We start from the raw sequence: 12,489 nt of genomic DNA, 5'->3' as shown, positions 1-12,489 counted from the left end.
CGACCTGAGCCAAAGGCAGAGGCTTAACACACTGAGCCACCCAGGCGCCCTGAAAAGCAACTTTTGAAACATCTAGGTCACATAGGGCAACATCCCATAACATAAGGAAAACTAAACCAGGAGGGGGTGACTTGGTTTCTAATCCTATCACTTTCTGTGCAACCTCAGTAAGTAAAGCTGTTTCACCTCTATGGACTTGCTTCCTCATCTGCCAAGTGGTGCTTATGCAGAACACTTTTCAGCTATAAAGCACAATTACACAGCTAAGGATATTTAATAGGAAGCCTATTACATTTGGATTGTAATCAACAATGCCTGCTAGTGTCACAGAAATTGTAACTGTCTGTAAAAAAAATACTTGGTATCACATAGTTCCACAGTTTTCCTTTTTAAATTTGGAAACCTGGGGAACCTGGGTGGCTCAGTCTGTTAAGAGTCTGACTCTTGATTTCGGCTAAGACCATGATCTTAGGGTCGTGAGATCAAGACCCAAGTTGGGCTCCTGTGCTGGGCGTGGAGCCTACTAAAGATCCTCTCTCTCCCCTTTGCCCTCTGCCCCTATCCCCTTCCTTTAAAAAAAAAATAAATAAATAAAAGGAAACTTGCCCACCTATGAAAATTGAAAAATCAAAGAGAAAATAGCTTTAAATTTTGGTTTAAGACACAATTTGCAAGTCAAGAGAAGACCTATGTTTATGGTAGTTCTCCTTATCCATATGTTCTGTTCCTATTTTTACATGGAGTCACTTCCTTGGTTATTCACACTAAATTCCCAATCGTACTGTTTTCTAATAGTCTCATGATTAGTTATCTTCACAACAAGACTGAACAGAATGCATCTTAAGTGGCTTATAAGCATCACAGGTCCTAGCACAAATCATGCAACAGGAATTCAGTAAATGTCGGTTAATTTCTATACTCCATTCTTAGATTCATTAGCTCATTTCTCAACGATGTACTGTGTTCATGCAAGGGCCTGCATCATAGTAGGGACTCAGATCTTTGTTTAATGAAATAGTAAACATAAATATTATTCAAGATATTTTGGGGGGCATCTGAGAATGATAGCAAAAGGTCCTTGGCTTCAAAGAGTTTAAAGTTGAACATATCAGATAGACACATAAAGAATTAACTCTGTGGTAAGACACAATGAAACAAGCAATCCAGCAGAGGTCTAAATATTCTATCACTAAACCACGGGGAGGAGGGCAGAGTGAGGGGGAGTGGAGTGGAGGCAAGGTCCAGACATGTGGAACTAACTGCTCCCCCTTCTTTGCACCATAAAGATTAGCACAAGGTTTCACCCACTTACAGCCAGTGTTTGCTTCTGCTCTTAGACAACAAAGAGGGAATGCATCTTATTTGTCTCTATATGTCCAGGCAATCTCCAGGGTTACTCCTGATGCTGAATAACAATGTGTTTAATGAACTCTGAAAAATTTTTTTTTCAAACTGGAATTCAGGTGCACAAAACAGAATTAACCTTGGTTTAAAACACTCTCATCATGGGTACACACATGGTTTTCTTTAAAAAACTGATTATCTAGGGGCACCTGGGTGGTTTAGTCAGTTAAGCACCTGACTCTTGATTTCTACTCAGGTCATGAGATTGAGTCCCAGTCTGGCTCCGCCCTCAGTGGGGAGTTGGCTTGAGAGACTTTCTCTCCCTCTGCCCTTCCCCCTGCTCTAGGGGATACTCCCTCTCTAAAATCAATTAATCAATCAATCTTTAAAATGTTTTAAAAACTGGTTATCTAACTAGTTATTTTTAATGAAGTAATAAGCATTCTGAAACCTACTACCCCAAACAAAAGCTAGCACCCAGCAATAATCTACCTCTAATCCCATGGTCATTCCCCCTTTGATTCTAGCCCTGCCCCCATAATTCTCTAGAATTGCCCATCCATCATTTCCTTGCTTCCTTTTTGTATTCTTTTAGTTCATCTGATGTACTCCTAAAAAGTTTTTTGGAAAAAGCCTATTATACTGTATGCAATCTTTTGGGTCTGACTTATTGGATTTGCTAGACTGCTAGCATTGGGTGGCAAACCTGTTCATTCACTTTGACAACTACATGATGTATCTGTACCATATGGAAACTACGGTTTTTTTAATCAACTCTCTTACCTGGTAGGTACTTGGGACTGTCCCCAGGTTTTTGCTCCTGTGCATAGTGCTACGATCAACTTATTGATCACTGAACATGATACATGTTTCCTGGTATATGTGTGCATGATTTCTCTTGGGTAGATACACAGGAGTTGAAGTGCTAAGTTACAGGTATATTCGGTTTTAGGAAATAAGACCAGACCTCTTTTCCAAAGTGGTGTACCCATTTACACTTCTACAAGCAGTGAATATGAGATCCTGTGAATCCATGTCCTTCTCAACACTTGGTATCAGCAGATATTTTAACTTCTGCCAATCAGGTCTGAAATGGTATCTCATTTCTTTGGTCACTAGTGAGGCTGAGATCCCATTCATGTTCAATGGACATGTTTCCCTCTTTTGTGAGATGCCTGTTCATATTATTTATTTTCTATAGGCCTATTTGTTCTTTTCTTACTTGTAGGAATTCTTGGTATATTCTTGATAGCAATCATTTGCTAGTTATACTTACTTTGAGTACTCCCATTCTATAATTTGCTTTTCACTTTCTTTAAGATTTATTGGCCTATCTGTACCCTGCTATCTGTTTGTAGCAGCGATGGCCACGGTCGCCAAACTGTGGAAAACCAAGATGCCCTTCAACGGATGAATGGATAAGGAAGATGTGGTCCATATACACTATGGAGTATTATGCCTCCATCAGAAAGGATGAATACCCAACTTTTGTAGCAACACGGACGGGACTGGAAGAGATTATGCTGAGTGAAATAAGTCAAGCAGAGAGAGTCAATTATCATATGGTTTCACTTATTTGTGGAGCATAACAAATAACATGGAGGACATGGGGAGATGGAGAGGAGAAGGGAGTTGAGGGAAATGGGAAGGGGAGGTGAACCATTAGAGACTATGGACTCTGAAAAACAACCTGAGGGTTTTGAAGGGGCGGGTTGATGGGAGGTTGGGGGAGCCAGGTGGTGGGTATTACGGAGGGCACGTATTGCATGGAGCACTGGGTGTGGTGCAAAAACAATGAATACTGTCACGCTGAAAAGAAATTAAAAAAAAAAAAAGATTCATTGGCCCACTTGCCAGTGTTCTTAATTTTAATATAATCAAAGCTATTTTTTCTTTTATAGTCAATGCTTTTTATATCTTCTTTAAGAAACCTGTCCTTTCTCCAAGATATAAAAGATACTAGCCTATAGCTTCTTCCATGAGTTTTAATTAAAAAAAAAATATTAAGTCCTAATCTATCTAAAATTGACTGTAGTCCACGGTGTGAACTCTGAAATACCATCAACTCTAAAATGTTTTGAACCTTGATCTGTGATTAACAACTTGAGATCCTAGAATAGATTTTGGTTGGCAAAAGCAAAATCTATACGAGCATGTTCATGGGGAGAAGGCTTATAGCTTACAGGAGAATATTAAAGGCTTTATGATTCAAAAAAGGTTTAGTATCATTGCTGAGACACTGGTGCTGCTCCAGTTTCTAAGGATTGAAATGAAGTCCAGGGTAGCAACTCAAGACTGTCAGCTTCATCTGGTTTCTTCTTTATTAAGTCTCCTCCATTCCCACTAGGATCATGTAAGCTTGATTTGATTATCTAGTCAATTTTCTTTTCTTTTAAATAAGTATTTGGGAGGAGGGAATAAAAGCAAAAAATTCCTCAGCCAGTAGAGAAAAAATGCTTCATTTTCCTCATCTAGTCAGAAAATATTTTAAAATTTCCATTGTATCTCTTATAAACTGCACCTCATTTTTTGCTGTTGTTTCTGCATTTTATTTCAATAAAGGTATGTAAGCTTTTATCCCAATCCAACAATCAAAAGCTAAAAAAAGGGAAACATCAACTCAAAATAGTTTCTTGTTTTCTTAGAGCTTATTCCAAATAAACAGATTTCTATTACTTGTTGGGTAAACTAATAATCATAAGTAAACAGTCACACAAAATATGGCAAAATGGCAGCAAAGGTGGCCACTACAGAGCTCTGAAGGCAGATATACTACATAGTTTCTCAACGGGCTGCAATCAACTAAGGTTTGTTGCTGTCCTCATAAAGCTAATAAAGGGCAACTGTCCACATGCATAGTCACAGGGTGAATGATGAAGAAAATTTACCCTAAAAACTCTTAAGACTAATGACTAACCTATTTGTGTACAACCAATAGCCTGGGTTTTGGAGTCAACACAAGTTTTTCCTGGCCTTAGGCAACTGCCCCACCCTGACTTAGTTAGGACCCTTGTTGTATACTTACTGCATCCTCTAACTTAAAATAAATTATTCATATAATAATTAGTTTAACATTCCTCTCCTCTGCAAGATTCTAAGCTCCGCGAGGGCTGGGGCTGTTCTGTTTTGCATGTCACTTTAGTATGTTTTCAGCATGACACCTGGCACATTGATAAGGGCTCAATAAATACCTAATAATGAAGGAGATAAAGTTTTTATTGTGGGAAATGACTTAAGAGTTGTAGGCAACTGGTCTTAAGCTGACCGAGGAAAACTAATGAAAAAGTTAATGTAAAATAATTTTTTAAGAGTTTTCAAAACTCTGTCTTTGAAAAAGAACATTGCTTCCTAATTTTTGTAGTAAGCCAACTTCTTCCTTACAATATACCCAAATTAGTGTCACAGTTGGATAGAAAACCTAGAAATATTAATAAAGAACCAGACAATATGCTAATTTTTTTTCAGGTGAATTACCACACAGAGATAATGATGTGGCAAGGCAATGCCATGAAAGCAATGATCTAACCCTATGTAGCCAATCCATGGGAACTTTAGTTCTATTACTGATGGAAGAATTGAAAGCTTTCAAAAAGATGTTGCTAATGGAAGACCTACTTCCTCAGATTTAAAAAATGTTTGTGTATATACACACATATATATGTATATATGTATATATATATATATATATCTCACTTGCTTAATCTGATCAATTAACACAATTAACAGAAACCAGACTCATTACATGTAAAAAGCCTTATTTAGAAAAAATAAAATTAATAAATTAAAAAAAAAACCCACAGCCTGCAATCTTAAACATTCAGCACATGGCAGAGTATGCAAACAGATGACTCGTAGCTCAGTTATACCATAAACTCCGAAACAAGTAGTCATCAGTTCTCGAACTTTTTGGTCTCAGGGACCTTTTATGTTTATGTCAGTTATACCTACCAATATTCACCATATTAGAAATAAATACAGAAATTTTAAACATAATTATTTGTAAATCTAAAAACAATAAAAAGCTTTATGTGAACAAAAGTAACTTCTATGACAAAAATTGTGTTTAGGGAAAAGAGTTAACATTCTTTAATGTCTTTGCAAATCTCTAAGTTCTGCTGGATTTTCACGTCTGCTTCTGCATTTAATCTGCTGCAATGTGACATGGTAAGTAGCCTCTGGAAAACTCCACCAAACACTGTGGGAATGAGAAGAAAAAGGGCAAATATGTCTGAGTAGTGTTATAAAACTAGTTGTGGTCTCACAGGCTCCCTATAAAAGGGTCCCTGGTTCCTTGACCACACTTTTGAGCTGCTACTATTCTGAAATATTCTGCAGCATAGCTATGAGACACCTCATCTTTAATCATCACAGGCACTGGACACTTAGATGGGAAATCTGAAAACCTTTTGATTCAGACGTAGCTTATTACTCAAGAGAATTGTGTGACAGAGGCACCTAGCCCATTTCTTAGTTCAGGCTCTGGGAGCTACAGGCTGTGCTCTTCTGTCAGTCAGCAACTATGTACTGACTGCATGGGCACACAGCCTGACCACCCTTCAGAACACACCTCTGACATTTGAAGGTCATGTGGCTCGCTCATGAACTTTAAAACAGAGGGACTACCTTATATATCTCAGTATATTTCAGTACCTAGAATATTATCTTGTACACAGTAAACATCCAATGTTTCCTGAACAGAATGGAAACTACTGACTGTATAACAAATATGAATCTCAAGATCAAGGCCCTCTACTAGGACAGTACTTTCCATGCTGTGTTCATATTCCTTCCTAGAACCTATTCCTTTGCTCAGGACTCCTTTCCAAAAAGGTGTGAATAGATTTATTTAAATACTGCCTTGAACTAGTCATTATTAAGTAAAACAAATGTCCTCATTAAAGAGAGAAAGAGACAAAGACAAGCCTCTAGTCTAACAAACTTCAAAATTTCCAGATTATCTGTAACTTGCATGGAGAAATGGAAAAGATATGAGGGGTGTGTGAATGTATAAGAGAGAAAGAGAGAAGAAGAGGTTGGCTGATTGGAGAAAAGTGGTAACAGTGCAGTTCTTTGTAATATGAACACAAAAAATCTCTAGTCCTTTGCCAACTTGTCTGAAGTCGGTTTGTTTAAGTGGGCTGAAGAAGGTGGTAGAGAACGGAAATGTGCCACAATAGCCACTTTGAAGGCTCTTTCTCAGCAAGCCAGTCTAGGGGATCACTTACCCCCTGTAAAGTAAAGGAGACACACTAGATCAGTATTTGGAACACGAAAGAATCACTTAAGAAACTTTAGAAGATTTCTGAGCCTCTTCCAAAGAGATTCTGATTCATGAAGTTTGGTGTGGGGCATACACATTTTTAGCAAGCAGCCCTGGTGATTCTAATGCTTACAGACTGCATACTCCACTTTGGAAAAACTGTTATCAGATGATCACCAAAACTCCTTTCAACTATAAGGTACTGGTGAGAGACCACAGACCAGTGGTTCTCGAAGTGTGGTCCACTTTTTCAGGGGGTTTGCAAGGTCAAAACTGTTTTGACAGTTTCACAATGACACTGAAACATCATGTGCCCTTTTCACTGCGTTGACATTTGCACCAGTGGTGCAAAAGCACTGTTAAGTGGACTATTGGTGCTCTAGAATGAATCAGGGCGGAGGAACCAGATTCAGTACTAGCAGTCACTGTTCTTTACTGCCAAAATTCTCACAGGAAAAAAAAAAAGAAAAAAGAAAAAAAAAAAGAAATAAAAAGATAAAGAAAAAGATAAAGATAAAGAAAAAATCCAGTTTAAGAATGTCTTTGATGAGGAGGTAAAAAATTAATTTTATTAAATCAACCCTTGGAACACATCTTTTTAAGATTAATGTATCATAAAATGGGAAGAACACATAAAGTAATTCTGCATACTGAAGTATGAGGTTGTCTTGAAGAAAGGCACTATATGACTTGTAAGCTAAACTCTATTGCTTTTTTTCATGAACACTGTTTTTCTTCAAATAATGACTGGCAGACAAACTGTGGTTATTCAATATGAGTATTTGGCAGACGTTTTCTCAAAATGAATAAAGTGACCCTATCATTTCAAGAAAAACAGCCAACGGTATTTCTTGCCAGTGATAAAACTTGAGCTTTAAAATATACATATATTTTTGGAAAATTTGTATCCATCCCCAGAAGCTTATAGTTCCTAATACTTAAAGACTTTTCTGATGAGATCAGTGGCAATATTAACAAATGTAATTTTTTGATATCATTTATTTAAATGTATCAGTATCTACGAGATCTGAAAAATTCAGTGTATCAGTATTTTCCAAAAGACAATCCATCATGTTGTAATTCATGCTGTAAATTCCTATTACAAAACCCATTCAAAGAGCAGGATAGAACAAACATTTTAATATAACAGAACATAAAAATTCACAGATACGCTTTGAGATTCCATATTATAACTAAGCTTTAAGAAACTACCACTTATCGAGTTATGTTATAGTATCAAAGAAGATCATAAGTTATTTGAAAAGGCTATTAACATACTCCTCCCCTTTCAAATTATATATCTGAGTGAGGTTAGATTTTCTTTATATACTTCACCCAAGATAACTTATTCCAACATTTTGAACGCTGATATGAGAATACAGCTGTCTTCTATTAAGCCAAACATTTAAACACTGGCAAAAATGTAAGACAGTGAGTGCCATATCTTCTCACTCATTTTTTAAAATAGTTATTTTTCAAAAACCATGATGGGTTATTTTTAAGTGAATTAATAAATAATTTCTCATATGATAAATATTGGTAGGTACAAACCATGTAAACAAAAGCTCTCTGGCATCCTCAACAATTTTTAAGAGTGCAAAGGGGCCTGAGACTAAATCGTGTGAGAACCACTGCCTTTGACTAGAAAAAGGTACCCAGACCTAACAGTGCAAGAATCACAATGTGAAAAAGTTTCAAAATATATACAGATGCCAAAGTCCCAGTCATGTGAGGGAGAGCCCCCTCATTGTATTTAAGGAAAAATGTTTGCCAGAGGATTCTTACACATGCCAAGTTAAAAAACCACTAAACTATTACTTGATGGTGACTGCCTTTGCAAAAGCTAGTCATTGCTGCCACCTAGTGGCAAATTTTCTGTCATTTCTAAAAATAAAATCAAAATAACATGAAGACCAGAAACTCACAGGGACACAGCATTCTATCTAATTCTGTGAGGAACTCCAGAGGCCATCTAGTCCACTCCCAGTTTATAGATAGAGACTCAAAACAACCATCCATCACTGCAATATACTGTGATAAATGCTAATACTATGCTTTGGTTAAGTATAGGGTATGAAAAAGAAATAGAGGAGGAGGCACCTGTTCCAGATTTCTCTTCTGTCTATCCTGGCTTACCTCCAGGTAGTTCAATTTCCAGAAGAAATTACTTTTAAGGGGAACCTGGAGAATGAGCAGGAATTAAAGGATGAGTGTATTCCAATCAAAAGGGATGGCAAGTACCAAAGCTAAAAGGTAAAACAGATAATGATTTACTCAGTTCCAAGGAGAAGAGCAGTGACCAATTTCAAGTTTGCTAATAAGTACCAGGTGCTCACAACAACCCTATGTTAACCTCTCAACTAACCCCATAAGATAATGCTGATATGAACTGTTTAGAGTTTATCATTTTTCTTTCCTTTAAAAGTTTCTGAAAAGCAGCTAGCTTTCCAAGGACTGTTAATCCTTGGAAAAGCTTACCCGAAGTACATAAGCTGCTTTCCTTTATGCTTTAAAAAGGACTTATTCAGAATTGCTTTAGAAAGCACCAAAAGATACCTAGGAATATACCTAACCAAAGAGGGAAAGGATCTGTACTCTGAAAACTATAGAACACTTATGAAAGAAATTGAGGAAGACACAAAGAAATGGGAAAACGTTCCACGCTCATGGACTGGAAAAACAAATATTGTTAAAATGTCTATGCTAGGGCACCTGGGTGGCTCAGTGGATTAAGCCTCTGCCTTTGGTGTAGGTCATGATCTCAGGGTCCTGGGATCGCGCCCTGCATTGGGCTCTCTGCTCAGCGGGGAGCCTGCTTCCCCGCACCCCCCCCCACCTACTTGTGATCTCTCTCTCTCTCTCTGTCAAATAAATAAATCTTTTTTTTTTTTTTTTTTTTTTGGTCAGAGAGAGTGAGCACAGGCAGACAGAGGAGGTGGAGGGAGAAGCAGGCTCCCCGCTGAGCAAGGAGCCCGATGTGGGACTCATCCCAGAACGCTAGGATCATGACCTGAGCTGAAGGCAGCTGCTTAACCAACTGAGCCACCCAGATGTCCCATAAATAAAATCTTAAAAAAAAAAAAAGTCTATGCTATGCAAAGCAATCTATACATTCAATGCAATCCCTATCAAAATACCATCAACACTTTTCAACAGAGCTGGAACAAATAATCCTAAAATTTGTATGGAACCAGAAAAGTCCCTGAACAGCCAGAGGAATGTTGAAAAAGGAAACCAAAGTTGGCAGCATCACAATTACAGACTTCAAGCTCTATTACAAAGCTGTAACCTTCAAGACAGTATGGTACTGGCACAAAAACACACATAGATCAATGGAACAGAATAGAGAGCCCAAAAATCGACCCTCAACTCTGTGGTCAACTAATCTTCAACAAAGCAGGAAAGAATATCCAATGGAAAAAAGAGTCTCTTCAACAAATGGTGTTGGGAAAATTGGACAGCCACATGCAGAACAATGAAAGTGGACCATTTTCTTATACCACACACAAAAATACACTCAAAATGGATGAAAGACCTAAATGTGAGACAGAAATCCATCAAAATCCTAGAGGAGAACACAGGCAGCAATCTCTCTGAACCCTGCTGCACCAACTTCTTGCTAGACACATCTCCAAAGGCAAGGGAAACAAAAGCAAAAATGAATTATTGGGATTTTCTGCAGGGGTGCCTGGGTGGCTCAGTCCTTAAGCTTCTGCCTTTGGCTCGGGTCATGATCCTGGTCCTGGGATTGAGCCCCACGTTGGGCTCCTTGCTCAGCAGGAGCCTGCTTTTCCCTCTCCTCCCTGCTTGTGCTCTCTCTTACTATCTTACTGTCTTTGTCTCTCTCTCTCTCTCTAATTAAATAAAATGTTTAAAAAAAAAACAAAAACAAAGACTTTTTGCACAGCAGAGGAAATAGTCAGCAAAACTAAAAGACAATCTACAACACAGGAGAAAATATTTGCAAATGTCTTATCAGATAAAGGGCTAGTATCCAAGATCTATAAAGAACTTATCAAACTCAACACCAAAAGAACAAATAATCCAATCAAGAAATGGGCAGAAAACATGAACAGACATTTCTCCAAAGAACATATCCAAATGGCCAACAGACACATGAAAAAATGGTCAACTTTGTTCAGCATTAGGGAAATACAAATCAAAAACACAATGAGATACCACCTCACACCAGTCAGGCTAAAATTAACAAGCCAGGAAAGCACAGATGTTGGCAAGAATGTGGAGAAAGGGGAACCCTCCTACACTGTTTATGGGAAGGCAAGCCAGTGCAGCCACCCTGGAAAACAGCATGGAGGTTCCTCAAAAAGTTGAAAAATAGAGTTACCCTATGACCCAGCAACTGCACTACGAGGTATTTATCCCAGAGATATGAATGTAGTGATCCAAAGAGGCACCTGCACCCCAATGTTTATAGCAGCAATGTCCACAATAGCCAAATTATGGAAAGAGCCCAGATGTCCACTGACAGATGAATGGATAAAGATGCGGTATATATAATTACTCAGCTAGCCAAAAAAAAATCTTGGGACACCTGGCTCAGTCAGTTAGGCATCTGCCTTCAGCTCAGGTCATGATCCCAGGGTCCTGGGATCGAGCCCCACATGGGGCTCCCTGCTCAGTGGGGAGCCTGCTTTTCTGTCTCCTGCTCCCCCTGCTTGTGCTGTCAAATAACTAACTAAATAAATAAAATCTTAAAAAAAAAAATCTTGCCACTTGCAACGACATGGCTGGGAACTAGAACGTATTATGCTAAGTGAAATAAATCAATCAGAGAAAGACAATTATCACATGATTTCACTCAAATGTGGAATTTAAGAAACAAAACAGAGGAGCATAGGGAAAGAGACGGAAAAATATAACAAAACGAAATCAGAGAGGGAGACAAACCATAAGAGACTCTTAATCATAGGAAACAAACTGAGGGTTGCTAGAGGGGAGGGAGGTCAGGGGATGGGGTAACAGGTTGATGGACATTAAGGGGGCATAGGATGTAATGAGCACTGGATGTTATATAAAACTGATGAATTACTAACCTCCATCTCCGAAGCTAATATTATACTATATGTTAATTAATTGAATTGAAATTAAAAAAGAAAAACAGAAAACCTGAAAGAAATGGAATGGCTTTATAAGGTCCTTGGGATAAATCGGGGAGAAATAAAGGGCTTTTAAATTGAACAAAACTGTAGATTATGTTTTAATTACAAATATAGTAAAGTAAAAACTTCACAACTCTGCTTTCCCTTTTCCTGCTCTACTTTAAGAATCTACCTTCACCCAGAGGCGCTCTGAAATCAGATGTGCATCTGAACACTGACTTCACCACATATTAACTGTGACAATTGATAAAATTAACTTTGAATTTCTGCATCTACAAAATGGGGTTATCTTCCTCAGTGGATTGTTGTGAAGAATAGATGAGAACACATTATATGCAGAACATTTAGCAGATGTAGGCTCCTTGCTTATTTCTCCTGTCCTTCCATGTCTATCAGTTCAAAGGGGTTTGCCTTACTTTCTTTGATGCTGCTTCTGCAGGGCTGCCTCTGATAACTGTCCCTGAAGGATCAGTCGTCTTTGCTTGTCAATATCTCCTTCCATTCGAGCAAAAGCATGAGAGCCGATGAAAGAGAGGTCAACTCCTAAGCCTTCAGCTTCCTCTTCTTGGTTGTCTGTAACAAAAATACTATCAACAGAGAACTTATGACAAAATCTGACAGTAAATGCTACAGACTGAATGCTGCAACAGGGATGACTGTGACGTAATAAAAAAAAAAAAACTGGGGTTGAGGCTATTTTTTTGAGAATCAAACTGAAATCAGATTTAGGCGTTTGAACAATTGAAGTAATGCAAGAAACCACCT

The 12,489-nt window shown here is 38.1% G+C and overlaps 1 protein-coding gene across 1 annotated transcript in view; it reads right to left on the bottom strand.

The window, feature by feature from the left end:
- The window catches only part of GDAP2 (ganglioside induced differentiation associated protein 2), a 65,037-nt gene that overhangs the window by 21,567 nt on the left and 30,981 nt on the right, over window positions 1-12,489 (bottom strand). The window contains exon 8 of the mRNA XM_080802454.1: window positions 12,141-12,297. Within this exon, the coding sequence (XP_080658580.1) occupies window positions 12,141-12,297 (157 nt within the window). The remainder of the gene's footprint in view (window positions 1-12,140; window positions 12,298-12,489) is intronic.

The sequence above is a fragment of the Martes martes genome (genome assembly GCF_963455335.1).
Source record: "Martes martes genome assembly, chromosome: 4".
Taxonomy (NCBI): domain Eukaryota; kingdom Metazoa; phylum Chordata; class Mammalia; order Carnivora; family Mustelidae; genus Martes; species Martes martes.
The sequence above is the reverse complement of the archived record's forward strand: the minus strand, read 5'-3'. Positions and strand labels throughout refer to the sequence as shown.